Source organism: Falco punctatus (genome assembly GCF_963210335.1).
Source record: "Falco punctatus genome assembly, chromosome: 10".
Classification (NCBI taxonomy): Eukaryota; Metazoa; Chordata; class Aves; order Falconiformes; family Falconidae; genus Falco; species Falco punctatus.
This window is the reverse complement of record NC_137590.1, coordinates 37,460,853-37,477,740: the sequence shown is the minus strand read 5'-3', so window position 1 is coordinate 37,477,740 and position 16,888 is coordinate 37,460,853. Positions and strand designations below refer to the sequence as shown.

At 43.0% G+C, this 16,888-nt stretch overlaps 2 protein-coding genes and 1 long non-coding RNA gene across 10 annotated transcripts in view; 2 read left to right on the top strand and 1 right to left on the bottom strand.

Moving 5' to 3' along the window:
• CARS1 (cysteinyl-tRNA synthetase 1) overlaps nt 1–9,271 on the top strand; it is a 40,635-nt gene extending 31,364 nt beyond the window's left edge. For 2 of the 3 annotated variants that reach the window (XM_080405777.1, XM_080405776.1), the window contains 2 exons: nt 785–868; nt 1,984–9,271. In XM_080405777.1, the coding sequence (XP_080261903.1) occupies nt 785–868; nt 1,984–2,118 (219 nt within the window). In that variant the 3' untranslated portion in view covers nt 2,119–9,271. The remainder of the gene's footprint in view (nt 1–784; nt 869–1,983) is intronic. The other variant, XR_013930944.1, reaches the window with a different exon arrangement.
• On the bottom strand, nt 3,234–15,885 carry LOC308070996. Its single transcript, XR_013930962.1, has 2 exons — nt 15,411–15,885; nt 3,234–11,392 (listed from the first exon to the last, which is right to left on the bottom strand). It is a non-coding gene; the product is annotated as an uncharacterized lncRNA (long non-coding RNA).
• A 103-nt stretch (nt 15,886–15,988) lies between these two features.
• Nucleotides 15,989–16,888, top strand: part of NAP1L4 (nucleosome assembly protein 1 like 4) — a 28,667-nt gene continuing 27,767 nt past the window's right edge. For 5 of the 6 annotated variants that reach the window (XR_013930946.1, XR_013930947.1, XM_080405812.1 and 2 more), the window contains exon 1: nt 15,989–16,118. The gene's annotated coding sequence lies outside the window, so the exon portion shown is untranslated. The remainder of the gene's footprint in view (nt 16,119–16,888) is intronic. The other variant, XM_080405813.1, reaches the window with a different exon arrangement.

Below are 16,888 nucleotides of genomic sequence, written 5' to 3'. Positions count from 1 at the left end.
TAAAAACACATTTTATCTCTGCAATTGGAATTAAGATAGCTCAAATGGTTTCAGCCTTTGGATGAGGAGTAGACAGCCAGAGGAGATGAACTCATAAGAAGAAAAAGAGTTTGCCATGCTGATGACTCTAACAGTACAGGAAATACGTTCCTGCGTTGAAAGAGGAAGCTGACTTTTAGAGAGCACCACGTACAGAGAGAAAACTAGATAAATAGCGTTTATCATCCACAAATTCCAAGCAGCTTTTTGCATTCTTTCGAAAAGGTGATTCCCTTGCATTGGGCATAAATCACTTGGAAAGGATTCTGAGATGTGCCTGTTCACAGATAAGTGACAGTTCAGTTTATTTTCAGTACAGTTACTTGCATCCTGATCCTGCTGTGACCTGCACAGAAACTTGTGCTTGTCAGCAGGAAACTCCTGATAAAGGTGGTTCCCTTTGCAGTGAGTTAATTGCTGAATGTTCTTTACTCATAGCAACTATTCACTTTGTGTTTACACCTAAAGCACTAAGGAACCAAATCAGCAAAAATCAGATGTAGTTTTTGGAGTATATAAGTGAATTATTTTGAGTTCCTGCAATACCTCTATCGTTTGGGGTTTTTTTCCCTGCTTAGCACAGCTAAGACTTACTGAGTTGTTCCTCACTCAGTTTCTTTTCACATGAGAAACAATTGTAAATTAAATGTTCCTTGATTTGCAAATTATAGTCTACTTTTCCTTTTGCATATGTGACAGGTTGTCAGTAATTAACTGTGATGTTAATGCACATTTTATATTACAGGCAGCAAAACTGGCAAAAATGAAGATCCCACCACATGAAATGTTTAAATCGGAACACGACAAATATTCCATGTTTGATGAAAACGTAAGAGACTTCTTTAAATAGGGAGTGGTTTTCCTTCCCCAGTTACACTTACTCAATTGTCTATGTACATAGCTGATCTTGTTCCAGAACCTCCAGGGCAGTGCTATTTATGTAACAAGAGGAGGGAAGAAGAGAAAGAAATGGTGATATATTAATTTTATTGCATACATCTTGCATTGGGGAGCAAGGTTCTGTAATTGTTAGCCATCATTTCAAGGGTCTTTTCATTGTACGTCAGTCTCCTTTAGCCCCTCTCGTTGCAGAGCAAAATTCCCTGTAGAAATTGTGGGTAGGAACATGTATGATGTTTGTTCACAGATTTATTACCCTGTGGCAAGGCAAGGAATTCACTTGCAAGTACAAACTCCCCAACTCTGCTAGAACTGATGTTTTTCAGAGAGGTCCTGTGCTTCCTTTTGGTTCTGCCCACTGTTTTGCTCTCTCCTGGCAAAGGATCTCTGAAGGGGCTGTATGGATAACTTTGCTCTTGATTGCTCCCCTCGGCGGTAACAGGTGTTACCTAGAAAACACAAAGCAGTGTGTGTTCAGCACTTGATCCAGGACATGGATCCTGTTTCTCCCTGTTCTCATCACCCATGCAAATTCAGGCCCTGGGGGCAAGTAAGAATGGAGAGTGTAAATACTGGAAAATACCCCTGCAAGCCAAGGAGAATGTCCATAACAACTCATCATACTTTCTCCATTGAGAACACAAATCTGATACTGACTTTGCTTTAAGCCTTGGGTTCTGTATGCTGGTGTGATTAGAAGTCGTCTCTTAACCATCCGCTCAGGGATTATTCATTATTCTTACAGTTATAACCATCTAGAAGTTAGTTGTCTAACCTCCCCTTACCGAGTCCAGGACAGAAAATAAACACACCCTTTGCCCTGTCATTAACTAGGAAGGGAACACACACAAATAGTGAGAGTTAGTTGTCAAACTTCTAGGTGACTAAACTTAGCCAAAATGTACCCCACGTTGACAGCTTGTCATGATGACATTATCCCCCTACCTTCTTAAAACACGATTCCATAAGGAGCAAAAGCAGTCCAAGAATTTGTCTTAAATATTCTCTTGTGTTGTTTTTTTGGTTTTTTTTTAAATATTTCAGGGATTTCCCACCCATGATACAGAAGGCAAAGAACTCAGCAAAGGACAAGTTAAGAAGCTAAAGAAACTTTATGAAACCCAAGAAAAGCTATACAAGGAGTATCTACAAATGGTTCAGAATGGAAGTGCAAATTGAGAATGACAGGACTTTAATTTTTTAGAATGTGAGTGCTGGGTCACCGTTGAAGAAGTGAGCATATACTGATGCTTAGATTTCTGTTTACACTTTCTATTATGTGCAAAGTAAAAATCCTGTTTACGTGGATTAGTAATGTCATCTGGAAAGTCAATAAAAATCCATTCTTAAAAAAAAAAAAGCCAACCTGTAAGAAGTTTCTTCAGAACAACAGTAGCAGGTTGAATGGTTGCCAGTTTTATTTGGCAAGGTGCTGCTCAGTCAGCAAATTTATGTAAGGTTTCTTGTTTATTATAGCTGTCCAGGCTTTGGTTAATTTGCCCTGCATACTGATTTCTATCTAAGACCCACTGTAGCTTGCATTCTGGAATATATCACAGTCAGCAAAATTTACAACGAAATGGGAGCTGAGTAATTTGTCCCACAGTAAGAACAGTATTTTCCAGATGACTTTAGTATCTTTACATAAGCAGGAAAAGTGGGTAGTTCCACAAGGATACTTACTTTAGCTGCTGTCACTAAAACCTCTTGTAAGTATGCCCAGAACACTTTGCATAGTAGAAGCTAACAGTCCCTTTGTTGCAAAAGGGAGCACGTCATCATCTTTGCTTAACCTGCAGCTGCAGTGAAGTGGGTAAGTACAAGGCAAATGCACCTGCCTTTGTGGTGGTGGGGAAAATGTGAAGGGCTAATGGCAGAGGGTAGTGCATTCGTGGAGCTATCCCTCAAAGGGAACAGCAGTGCTGCCAAAGTACCTAATTACCAGTTCAGAGCCATGGGGATTTAACACAGGGTTTCTAACTGAGATACAGTTTGTGGATTGGTTTGCAATTAGGAAATACAGCTATACATTGCTCATTATTCAAGCCGGATGTTTTTAATGTGATGATTTTACCCTGAGTTAACAATCTTCCTGATGTAGTATGGTCACATTATGTCTGCAAGGACAGTTCTCTGTTGCCTAATAATGCGTTTCACTGGCAGTAGCTGCTGAATGAACCAAAGTTCGTGAAATTCTAAAAAAATCTCACTTCCCGACTGCATGTAACAGCCAAGTGTCCAATATGCAGAACTATTTTCATCAAGTATTCTTAAGCCTCAAGGTGACTTGCAGAAGATCATACTGTGACACCTCTGTTCCCTCAACTCTTAGGTTCATGTTATAACTATTAGGCTGTGTTCCCTTCCTTAATTAAGAGTTAAAACATCTTTGCTTTATCTTTATATTTATATTGCTCCTTCTGAGAAGTAACAGAAAGGTCTAGTAGGGTTTTTTTCTAGTTTGTATTTGCCTTTGAAAACATATGTAATGTTAAGGTCAGTAAAGCACATACATCTTGTATGCAGAAAATAAAATCTGTTGTAAAGTATAAATTGTATGTGACCTTTGTATAGTGGGAAGAATATAGAGCTTATCTTTATCCCACAACCATCTTTTTGAAAAAATGTGGTTTACAGAACTTTTCTTTTAGCTTGCTATTACTAGTTTAATTCATTTTGCATTTAGTATTTGATTATTCTGCTAATTTCTAAATAATTGTATAAACACGTGTTTAAACTGCACAGTGGTACTTTAGACAGCCGGCCACAGCCACGAGGGCAACTCCTCCATCCTCTGGCCTATGAACAGAAGAGGCTCAGTTGCATTTTTACGCCACTCTGTATTCTAACCCCCTTTAACATTATCAGCTCATCGTTTTCTTCCCGGCATGCTCCCCCAAGATATCCATGAAGGGATGGGATGTTGTCGTGGTTTAACCCCAGCTGGTAACTAAGCGTCACGTAGCCACTCGCTCAATTGCCCCTCACCTAGAGGGATGGGGGAGGAGAACCTGAAAGGAATTCTTAAGAACTGGGGGTTAAGGTAAGCACAATTTGATAACTGAAATCCAAAGGGAAGGGAGAAAAGAAACCAAGTGATGCAGAACACAGCTGCTTACCACCCGCTGACTAATGCCCAGCCAGTCCCCAAGCAATGATCTCCAGCCCCGGCCACCTCCCCCTCCCCCCTCCCCAGTTCACATACTGAGCATGATGTCCTATAGTGTGGAATAGCCCTTTGGCTAGTCAGGTCAGCTGTCCTGGCTGTGTCGCCTCCGGCCAGCAAGGCCTGAGAAACCAAAAAGTCCCCAACCCAGTACAAACACTGCCCAGCAACAACTGAAAACATCAGTGTGTTATCAACACTGCTCCTAAATCCAAAACACAGCACTGCACCAGCCACCAAGAAGAAAATTATCCCAGCCGAAACCAGGACAGACGTGCCTGGGCTGCTTCTGAACTTGCGATTTGATGTTAAATAGTGACTGTCATTTGCTTACAGAAAATCTTTTTTTGGTGATCCAGGTTAGCACTCGCTTAAAGCTAGTTAGTATATGACTATGGAGAAGACACTGTTAACCCCTTGCTGTCCTCGATCGTCGGTTATGACGTCTATCTCATGATAACATCCTGGCTTTCACCCCCATGCACTGGTTTTTCTCCTGCTATACTTTCAGTAGAACTTCATCCAATTCCACGATTTATCTACTACATCAATGTAGAAGAATTAAAAAAACCAAACACGTCCTTTTCCCTTCCCAAATGCTTCATTTTGTTTCTGGGACAACTCTCCTTGAATAGATCTTAGAAGCATTTCAGACTTCCATTATCCAAAGGTTATCTTCCAGCCTTTTCGTATGCTTCCCACATGCACACATTGCTTCCTCCGTCAGTAATTTTTTTTTCTTAATTCAGTATGCATAAAGTCCTGGTGAAGGAAAGCTTGCTAGCAAACAACGCTGCAGCCAGGCTTGGATGCACACGTTTTAGGCTGACTTTCTCAGTGAAGGTGTGCCAATTGATCTGTGGAATCGCTGAAACTCACAGCACAGTACCTCTTCCCTGGCAATCCATCAGGGTGGCACTTAAGTGAATTCCACTGCACTGGGTGAGAGCGACCTGGCAACCAGGAGAAGGGAGTGTGACAGCAATGGTCTGCATTCAGCGTCTGTCATCTGTCTCTCCCAGCAAGGGAAAGGGTGAGGACTCCACAGTATTTTTAATTTATTTATTGTAAAATGTGTGTGTATGCATACACAGGCTCAGGGAAGCCAGTCTGGAACTGATTTTCTAAGCATTCTGAAAATGAAAATCCCCAGAGCAAATTCCTGGAATTGTTTAATATTTTAATTTTCTAGGACACAGACCTTGTGTTGGTCTGTACAAATTAGAACTTTTTATTTCCCACCTACCAAAGACTTTATTTGGACATGCAAGGCAAGGTAAAAGTGTGGGCTTTATGTTTTTAATTGGAGCCCTGGCTGCAGGCCAAACTTGGCAGCAGCAACTTTGGTTTCCGTCTTTTGCCCAGTGTGCCTTTCAGCCTTCCTAACGCGAACATTCATACTAACATCAAACATGAAGACTGCTCCACTAAAGAGAACAAGTTCCATCCCTCAGTTGGTTCAGATACTGGCAGAAAAAAATCTGTGAATTGTTCAGTCTAGTCTTGTTGCCACCAATCTTTTCAAAGACTTTAAACCGAGTGCCTAACTACATTTACAATGGTCTCGGTGACCTCTTTATCCTAACACCTGTATTTGCTGTCTGCCGTTCCAGGAAGCCACTGATGCATTTTAAGCGTGCAAATAAGCAGATCTCTGCCCATGCACTACATACCTTCAACTCCTTTTCCTACATTTTAAGTCAAGTTTAAACATTTTCAGGTACTGGTAGTTTGCTAGACCAACTTTAGCTCCCTCTTTAATGACACCATTTCTACCACACAAATACGGAAGGGAATTTTTACTCCTCTCCCTGATTTCACAGGGCAATTTCCATACAAGACACTGCACCACATGTATAGTTCTTAACATGCCTCCTGAGACAAATTAATTAAGAACATTAGCTGTTTAGTACTAGGACTCCACTTAGCAACGATCAAAGTTCTTCCTCCCCCTCCAGAAAAAGTCATTGACAAAACTAAGTCTTGTCTCTCAAATTAGGCTGTGAATGGCTGGCATCTCCCCAAGTGACAGCAGCTTCTATTAATACCCACCCAAGGGCAGGAGACGGAGACACGCTAATGCCAGTTACAACCTCAGCACAGCCCTTCTCTCCAGTGTCCAGTGCATCTGTTTGGCAGCTCTGCCACAATCCTTTCTCCCAGTGTTGGTTCTCCAAGCTCTTGTGTGCTAGGCTGGCTGTTTAAATCAAGCCAGGGTGAGTCAGCAAATACGTTTTTGCAGCTGTCTGCAGGGTAGGAGCACCTGATGGCAAAATGACTCCACAGACTGTGCCTTATCCAGAGTCCTAAAGACTACCACCATGCTACAAGAGGTTAGAGAAGTCAGCAAAACCCCCTCATTGATCACGGCAGACTAATGTCTTTGGAGAGGGGCACAAGACAATTTAAATGTGTGTTTACTTCGATACACATCAGTGGAGGAAGACAGCCAGGGACTTCCAGCACTCTGGCCTTTTTGAAGGCTTTAATAATTGTTCCAGAAGAAACCAAATCTACTTTTACAAGACCATCCTAATTTTAATTTCATTCAGGGTTTGCACATTTATGAGAACTGCATTTGCAGATAGATAGCAACTACTTCAGAGGGACAAACTACACATACCACTGAAGATGCAGTACTACAACAAATAGTCTGAACAGGGCTGCAGAGTGCAGCTACATCACATACTCAGGCAAAACCTCCTCTTTGCAGGAGACAAAGTTTGGAATACGTACTTCAAACATCTTCTGGATGGAAAGGAGAAATGGCTTTTAACCAAATGGAGACTGACAGAAAAAGCTTAAAAGAATAATCGACAGCTATGAACCAGCAACCAGAACAAAAGCATCGAGTAGGAATACCTTCCAATAAATCCTTCTTTCAGAGTTCATTATGCTCTTCTTTGGAGGACTGAGAATTACGTGTAGCCACTGCCATGAATAAAGTTGTCCCAAAATAAGAATCCATGGAAACAGGAGGAGGCTGTTCACTTGCTGTTGTTAGAATAAAAGACTGGTTTGGGGAAACACGGAAAGGGATGGTGATTTAAAGAACGAAGTCAAAATTTCTTAGTGACTGAGTATCCTTTATTGGCAGCGCTGGATGCACGGGGGATCCTTCCGCCTAACGTGCATGTTTAAAGTAACTAATTATCTTATATTTATACAATAAAACAATGAATATTCAATTAATGCCTATACATAGTCATTACCTAATCCCGCCTACTCTAGCTTTGTATGTTAATTAGCTTATCAGTCCTTTGCGCTTGCGCATATTCCTCCAAGAATTGTGGGCAGGGGTCTCTGGGAGGAAGGCCATAGGTCTTCCTCACGGTGTACTTTTCACCTTTTGTCTGGTATGTGATGATCTTGCCAGTTTGCAGTGTTCTTAGCGGTCTGAGCTAATTTATGTCCTTGTCAACCATCTGTTTCTTCTGCTTGTTTCTTTTAATTGCTCCCTCTAGATTATAAGCAGGCCCCTTGTTAGAGAAAGTTAAAGAAACAGACTCCTCCTCTGATCAGTTATTTCATTAATTATTTCTTTCAGACTACGGATACATGACCTAATTACTATACCTACATTTTTGAGTAAATATAAGTTCTTAGCCTTGGTACAGGGTTGTACAGAGGATTTCATAGCAGCTTTTGTTGTGCAGCTATTAATTTCATTAGAATATATTTCTTATGTTCATTATACTTTAACTACAAGGCTTATTCTAGCCTAAAGTGAATTCATTCAGTATCATTCCCCCCTTTTCTAGGTACATGCAAATTCCTTTGCATCATATGTATCTACTTGCATTCAAACACCAAAGCATGCATCTACATAATATACATACAAATATTCCAAATATTATAAAAAATGATTATTACAACAAAAATCTGCTTCAGCCATTGAAGGTTAGGTAACCAAGAAGTCAACTTGTTCCCACATTCCTCAAATCCCCAAGAAAGATCATCTTTTGTAATCTCGTGTAATTCTTTGGTCTGTTTCCAAAATTCTTCTAAATCAGTGGAAACTCTTCCACTCTGATCTATGTATATACAACAACTGGTATTAATAATTGTAAATACTCCTCCTTGAGCAGCCAATAATAAATCCAAAGCCATTCTGTTTTGTAATACCACTTGTGACAAGCTAGATATTTCTATTTGCTGTGTCTTTATAGCATCGATTGTTTTGTTTTCCAAGTTTTCTATCATTGCTGATATATTGACTGTAGGGTTTTTTTACAGTTCACTTACTCCTAGCCATGGGATAAACCATCGGGCAAAACTATGAAAAGCACTTGGCTTTTCTATTAAAGGATTTTTTATTTCTCATCTAATTCTCCGGATATGATTTCTCAGGTATCCTTTTGACAAAGAATCATGTAACGTCATATTAGGAACTTCTGCTCCTAAGGTACATGTTCCCATCCATTTTTTTGGTAATATCTTTCGGGGCTGTATCATTACACAGCCAGTACCATCCTCTTCCTTCTGGTACTGGCCAAGCTGTGGAGTTAACAGAAATCGAGGTACCAATATTTAAAGTTGTATTACAAGAAGTTTGATTTCCTACATAGGTCACAGGGTTACAGTCCATCTTTCCCAATCCTTTGGGTGGATTACATCTCTGAACACACATATAGTATGACTCTTGCACCTTAGGACTATTTATCTCTAATTTCAAAATTTCATCATTTTCAATACTCCAAGAGGTATTTTCCCACAGTCTTTCCTAAGATTTATTCCTAGGTAATGGAATTCCAATCAATGATATACCCTTTCCTCCATATTCAGGCATAGGTGTACATATCCAGCAATCAGTTTTATTCAGAGCCTGAGATATGCCTTGTACCAGGGATAAATGTACATTCTTATTCCACAGAGTTAAGTACAAATTTGGCAAACATCCGACTATAATTATGACCTGAAGAATCGTAGTCCTGTGGGTCCTGCCGGAGTGACGGCCCATGACTTCTCAGGAGTTTTCTTTACTCTTGAATAGTGGATACAAGCGGCTTGTTCTTTTCTGTTCATCTTCGTCACTTCGTGAAGAGAAATACTGGATTCACGACTGAAGAAGTCTGTTTTCACGTTACATGAGACTTTGCTGGACTGTTATTCTGCTATTCAATTTCTAGTTCATGTTTGTTAATAAATTGTTATTTGTTGTTTACTGATTGTCAAATGGTTCATTGAAGTTACTTTGCATCAAACACACAGTTTTCAAAATAAATCCAAAGGGTTGGGTAATACATATAATAATAACCTACAAAAACAAAACCTAAAAATAACACTTATAGCTATATGTTTCACTTAAGTAATAAAAATATTATTTAAATGAACTATAAACACTGTATTTTCTTAACACGTTCCCTTTTTTTTTTTTTTTACATGCGTCACTGTCATGGCTAGACTATAGGGATTTCGCATGCGCGGTCTTTCCAGATTTTTCCAACACATTCCGTGGGGCTTTAAAATCACGCATGCGCATGTTCAAAGGTATACATGGATCATTCGTGTGATCAACAATGGCTACTGCGTGCCCAGATGAAGTCCCAAACCCATTTCCCGAGCTTACCGCTCTGGTAAGTCTGTTAATGGTAACATTTATGGCACTATGGTCAAACAATAGGTCCCTGTTTTCAATGTAAGGTTTTCTCACCACCAGACCACCACGTCACCTGCCAGAGAAGAAGGGTCTAGAGTGTACATTTCCCCCTCTGAACATTCTGTAAGGTGAGTGTTCCCAAAACGTTTAACCTATATGGTTCATTAGAAAGAATATCAAAACTTTTTTCTTCCTGTTGTTGTTTAGGCAGAGGGTGCGTTTTTCTGTTGTCTCACGTCAAGAACTTATGGCGGAGGTGGAAAAGTATAAAAGGCGTTACCATATCCTCGTCTTTGCGTTCCTGGTGGTTGTTTTTGCTGCTATTCTATTTTTATTCTTACTCAGCCTACATTGTTATCTGAATTGTTAAGAGTCAATTGTTTCCAAATTCTTGTTGGCTATTAAAATGTTATTTTGTGTGTACATTTTGTCATACTACTTGCATTTGTTTAACGCCATTGGGTGAAACCATAATAGCAAATTGCATGTTAGTTATAACGTGTTGAATTAATCTTATAAACATGGAACAACACATGGCAAAAACAATAAGGTGGCTAATCCACATAACAAATAAAATAGGATTCGTTTTACCCAGGGGCTCCCGAGAAGCCAGGAAAACAAGTCAATATTCGTCTTTCCAAGTTCAGACGGGAACATGGGCTAAATTCCCTGTCTCTGATGTGGTTTGTTTAACTACCTCACCATTGTCATCACTTTTCAAACAACAATTGGAGACATTTACTTTACCACAAACACCTCTTTCTTTGGCTAGCAGGTAATCGAGAACCATCCTGTGTTGATAAATTGCATTTCACATCAAAAGCTTTAGCTGTTTGATTAGTAATAATTTCCAAGACAGCCTGTAGACGAATGATATGATTCAGATTGTAGATAGGTTCTTGAGCACCGCTAATGAGTTCATTAGGATTCCAAGTTGCAGGTCCACAATACTGTATGATACGTTGGGGTGTCCATTCATTTAATAAATATCGGTACCCCCCAATTCTTGGGAGTCTGGAAAAATCAACTTGCCACTGTTGCCCTGGCTAATTTTCAAACACATTTCACATTGCTGAGTCACCTGTTTTATTACAGTATACAAGTTCTGCCCTATCAATTTCTGATTTAGACTTTTATATAAATTATCAGCTCCCCAGTGCATCTCATTATGTTCTGTTACGGCTGTGGTCCATATTAAATTGGATGGTACCACTATACGACCATCCCTCAAATAAGTCCACTTATTTATTTTATCATTCATGTCCTGAATTACCTTTAAGTTTTCTTTAGAATAATTTGGCTCCTGATCTGTACTTACAGTTTGGATTTTACCGTCTGGTATTAAGGATAATTCCTCCTTTCCTACCTCCTCTGCTACTTGTATGGCTTCATGGTCGGCCAGGCGGTTTCCAATTTCCTCAATGGGCCATCTTATGTTCTTCCTTCCTGGACGACCCTCTTATAACAGAGGGGGCCATTCCTCACATCAAGGTCTGGCATGGCATATGTTCCCACCGCTCAACGCCTACTGGGTTGCAGGCAGCAGCAGAGCTCAAGATCCTTCTTGGTGGCAAACACCGAGGCCAACCCAGTCTTGCCCTTGATTCTGGCAGGAGGCACCTGACCAACCTTATTCCTTGTACTTTGTTGTCAATGCAGAGTTTCATGTGGCATCCCATAACAAGTCACTGTCATGGTAAAACACACAGATTTACATTAGTAGAACTACTACAGAGTGTATTTTATTTTAGTTTTTATGCAATATTCCCCACAGCCTTGCTGACCAAGGGATATTGTTTTACCTGAACTAGGCAGGCCTCCCGTTTATCATTTCTACTGTAACAGGGAAAGCATTTTTCCCCTTACCTGGAATTTACTTCCAGATATACCTGGTTAAAGATTTCTTTTACTTCAGGGAGGTCCTCTCTTCCACTTTTCTGTTGAATTAAAGATAAGCTCAACATTTTAATTAATTGATCATTTTTAACTTTTGGTTTCATTTCCCCTTCTTTAAACGTCTAGATGTTCTAATAAATCTCATCCCAACAAAGATTTTGGTGAATTTGGCATTCTTATTTGTTTTCTTAGTTTGTACTTTAAAGGTTTCAGGATATTTTCCTGGTGGCCAGCAGCTCCCACAACTGTAACAAATTCTTTTCACTGAAGTTTAACACCAAACAAGTTGGTTTTGTATTCACCAACTTTTCTACATCACAATTACCTTAGTAACAATCAACTCGAACCTTTATCCAGTCCTATTCACAACCAACTTTCAAACATCTAAATTTCCCCATCAGAGATTCACCTTTATTCTCCTCAGACCCACTGCCTGCCCTAGAGGGGCCGTTACCGGTCCTGTTGTGCTGCAAATGCTGCAGCAATCGGGGTGACACTGTCAGGTCCCTCTGCTCAATCGTCAGCAACAGCAACCCCCTCCTCCCCACCAGCAGAAGGATTGGAGCAGGAGATGCTGTTCCTGCTCTGCAGGCTACACAAGCCTGCCTGTGCAACAGCACTTCTGCTTCAACTCTTTCTTACCCTGAACGCAAATCTGCTCCTTGTTGCTTTAAGTCTGCGTTCTTACATATCAGCCTTCGCAGGCAAACAGCAAACACCCTGCCATGCGTCCCGCAGGACTCAGTCGCACCTTCGAGGGGTACGGGGGTTTGTACAAACTCACCCCAATACTTTAACACTTTCACAGGGTCTTTGACTCTCCCCCCCCCCCCCCCCCCCCTTCAGATCTTACATACATTAGCACAAGTTTTTATCTTACAACGTGTTTCATTCTGGTTGCTGCACAGAAGGAACCACAACCTGAGCTCTCTCTATTTTTATTTTTATTTTTTTTATATACAAATATTTCAACAAGAACATCCTTTTAGTTTAGGTCTCAGGTTTTTGGTTTTTTGTTTGTTTGTTTGTTTTTCCCTATCCTTTTCTAGAGCCATAATCAAAGATCAGGTGGTGTTAATCCCACACCCCTTCTGTCACACAAACATATCAGCACACATTACTTCATCCCATTTTCCTCTCGCCTCAAGAATAACATTAACTGTAATAGAACATTATAATTCAGTGTCCCATTTAAGGGCCATGTCTCTCCGTCCCCCAACTTATACAGGGGCCACCACTGATTACAGCACTTAACCAAAGTTCTCTTATTCACGCTTCCCCCAGGCTGCCCCCCCATTTCCTTCCAGTGGTTTAAAACACATCCCAACGGACTCTTCCTTACTATTCTGCCACTTTGTTACCTCAATCGCTATCCCAGCCACAGACCACTCTAATTTCACTTACAGCTCTCTCTTATCCCAAGGCGTCCAAACCTTACAGTTAGGGCATTCAATTTCTTGTCCCCACCATACATATAATAACTCTTTACACCATATACACTTCATAACATATAGAGGTTCACCTTCACCCCTTGGATGTTCAAGACAATAACCACATACCAACATTTACAATATACTTAATACAAAAATGTTCTCACATTTCCAGCATAAATGAGTATAACAATTATTAATAACCTTATAATTTTAAATTAAAAGGCCACTTTTCTCCACATTGCAGCTTATAAAGCTGCCACCGTTGATTACAATATTTTATCAATGTTTTCTTATTCACGCTCCCACCAGCAGATCCTCCAATATCCTTCCAGTGACTTAAAACACATCCTAAAGGGCTTTTACTTAAAATCCCACCACTTTGTTTTCCTCCCATTTTCCACTTCACACTAACAGAATACACTTAACACTTACAAAATGCAACATGCAGGTACCTTTCTACAGCAGCATCAAAAAGCCACTATTATTACCAAGAGTATAGCCAAAATCACAATAACGATAATCAAATTCCACATCCAGTATGTCAGAAAACTCTAATAAGCAAGATTACCAAGAATATAGCCAAAATCACAATAACGATAATCCGAGTCAAATTTCCACACCCAATAAGTCAGACAACCGTAACAGGCGAGACTGTACCAAACGAGCCCTACAGGCGAACTTGCCAGGCTCCAAACGGCAACTGAATGCCAACCAAACGTATACTTAAGGTGCTAGCCACAAAAGTATTCATCACCCTGCAGAAGTTTAGCTTTTGACTTACGGGCAGTTCCAAATGACCGGTCTACCAACCAAACCAACCAAAATAAAGAATACTGTCACTTACAGCAATGGGGTCCTTGTCTGCCGCCGCAGTGATCCCTTGAGTCAAGGAGTTCCTCCGGGAAATCCCGGGGGTACCCTAGGGAGTCCTATCCCCAGCGGGTCCTACAGCCCGGCAGAGAGGTGTCCCATCTGGGTCGCCAGATTGATTTAAAGAACTAAATTTTAAGTCAAAATTTCTTAGTGACTGAGTATCCTTTATTGGCAGCGCTGGATGCACGGGGGATCCTTCCGCCTAACGTGCATGTTTAAAGTAACTAATTATCTTATATTTATACAATAAAACAATGAATATTCAATTAATGCCTATACATAGTCATTACCTAATCCCGCCTACTCTAGCTTTGTATGTTAATTAGCTTATCAGTCCTTTGCGCTTGCGCATATTCCTCCAAGAATTGTGGGCAGGGGTCTCTGGGAGGAAGGCCATAGGTCTTCCTCACGGTGTACTTTTCACCTTTTGTCTGGTATGTGATGATCTTGCCAGTTTGCAGTGTTCTTAGCGGTCTGAGCTAATTTATGTCCTTGTCAACCATCTGTTTCTTCTGCTTGTTTCTTTTAATTGCTCCCTCTAGATTATAAGCAGGCCCCTTGTTAGAGAAAGTTAAAGAAACAGACTCCTCCTCTGATCAGTTATTTCATTAATTATTTCTTTCAGACTACGGATACATGACCTAATTACTATACCTACATTTTTGAGTAAATATAAGTTCTTAGCCTTGGTACAGGGTTGTACAGAGGATTTCATAGCAGCTTTTGTTGTGCAGCTATTAATTTCATTAGAATATATTTCTTATGTCCATTATACTTTAACTACAAGGCTTATTCTATCCCAAAGTGAATTCATTATCAATGGAAGCAAAGAAAAAAAAAGTGGAAGAACTTTGCACTGAGCATGTCCTCTGGCCCATCGCATCTGCTTGTTTGTGTAATTAACTCTACAATGTTCCTGCAGTTTCTTACCTGTTTGAATGCAGTTGAAAATTATCTCTTTATTTAATTACACTATTGGCACCTGTTTAGCCAACAATTCCTTAGTTATTCCTACAATAACTGAACTACTCCAACATTAATGTCTTGATTAGTTGTTAACATTGGTCTCATCATTTCCAAATTCTAATTTTGCCTGTGGAAGGATTGTAATGATAAACCCTAGCTGTTAATTACCAAAATCCAAGACTAAATTGCAGACCTGGAAAACGACCTTTTCTTTTGGAACAAGTGAATCCACTGACACAAGGGTGACAGGTTTTTCCTGTCAAGTGAAAGATTACCAAAACTTGTAAGTGGCTTCAGATGCTGAAGTTGCACTGAGCCCAGCACCAGGCTACACAGCACCTGCTGCTTGCTAACTGCCCCGTGCCCAGCGCCCGGCTGTTACCGAAGTTTTGTTGGATTTCTTTTCTGTGAAGCCGAAACCATGTCTGTATCTAGACTAGGAAACAATGCTGGAAAGGCGAACAGCTGCATTTTCACAGAGGTGCTCGATCTGAAACAGCGAGAAGGGCTTTTTTTTTTTTTAACAGTAAGCACTCACATTTTAAGTTGACCTTTCAACTCCTGATAGTCTCACCAATGCGGATGATCTAGAGGGGTTCTTAAAACCACGGCCGCATCGCCCACCTGGCTAGCACGCAGCGTTGCGGGCCCTCGAGCGCACCGGCCAAGCCAGCGAGCCCCGCGGCGGGCGGGGGCCGGGCCGCAGCACGGCGCGCCGGGGCCTCCCGGGCAGCACCGCCCGGCCTCAGCACGGGCCCCCGCAAACACTCAGCCCGCTCCGGTCCGCACAGCGCCGCGCCGGCGCTCCCGGGCACCGGCCCTTGGGCCCCCGCTCGGGGCCCGCCTCGGTCCCGCCACTGCCCCACAGCGCGGGCGCTCCCGGGCCCCGGCCCGCAGGCACCACGCGCGGCCCCTGCCGCTTTAAGGGCGCAGGCACGCGCCAGCCCCCCGCCCCGCATCACGCGCCCCCAGCCCCCCCTTCCCCCCCCCTCCCCCCGCGCGCTGGCGCTCGCCCTCTGATTGGCCGAGCGCCGCGCAGTCGGATAGTCAACATGGCCCGCGTGCGGCGTGGCGGTGGCGGCGTGGCCGGGGCCAATCGGCGGTGCCTTTGCTGAGGGAGGCGCCCGTTCTCCGGCCAATGGGAGGGGGCTTTCTTGGTGGCGGCGCAGCCCGAGTGAGCCTGCGAGGAGCCTGGCGGCTGGCGCTGCTGCCTCTGCGGGCGTGAGGGGACGCGGAGCGGGGGCAGGTGAGGGCGCGGCGGGACCGCGGCGCCGAGCCCCGGCTTGGGGGCGGCACGCAGGCGGCGGGGTGGGCGGAGGGTCCGGGCCGGCCGCCGCGGGGACGGGGCGCTTGCGGCCGCCGTTAGGGCCTGCTCCGGGGTGGAGCTGGGTGGCGGCGGGGGCCGCCTGGCGGAGAGGGGCGGGCTGGGCCCGGCCCGGCACCATTTTAAGGCTGGCTCGAGAAGTTTGGGCCGGGGGAAGAGGGAGGCTGCTTTGCGCCTGGGTCCGGCGGAGGGGGGGCACGGAGCCGTTGCGGCCACTTGCATGTACGCTCCCGCCCGCCCTGGGGAGCCTGGCAGCGCGCCCGCCCTTTCCCCTCCCCCCGGGGGAAGTGGGGGAGGAAGAGGGGGGGAGGGCTGTTGTTTGTGCCGAGCGGCAGCGGCTCGCTCGCCCCGCGGGTTGGGTCAGGCCCTTCGCGCTTAGGGCAGGCGGGATTCCTTCATTTGACCTCATCCGCGATCTTGAGTGCCCTCGGCGTGGTGGGGGATTTCGGGGGCTCGGTTTCTCGTTTCGGAGGTCTCCGTCGGCCAAGTAAGGGCCCGTTTAAAACTCTCGCTGCTGCTGCGATGATTTACTGCAGATACTACCAGCGTTTGTGGGGTTTTTCTCGCTCTGTTCCTGCAGCGTCAGTTTATGATGCTTCAAAATAAGAATGTAGTATGTAAGTTATAGGTAAACCCAGAACCAATAGGCAAGAATCAAAATAGTGTGCCCTCAAGAAAACTTCCAAGGTGAA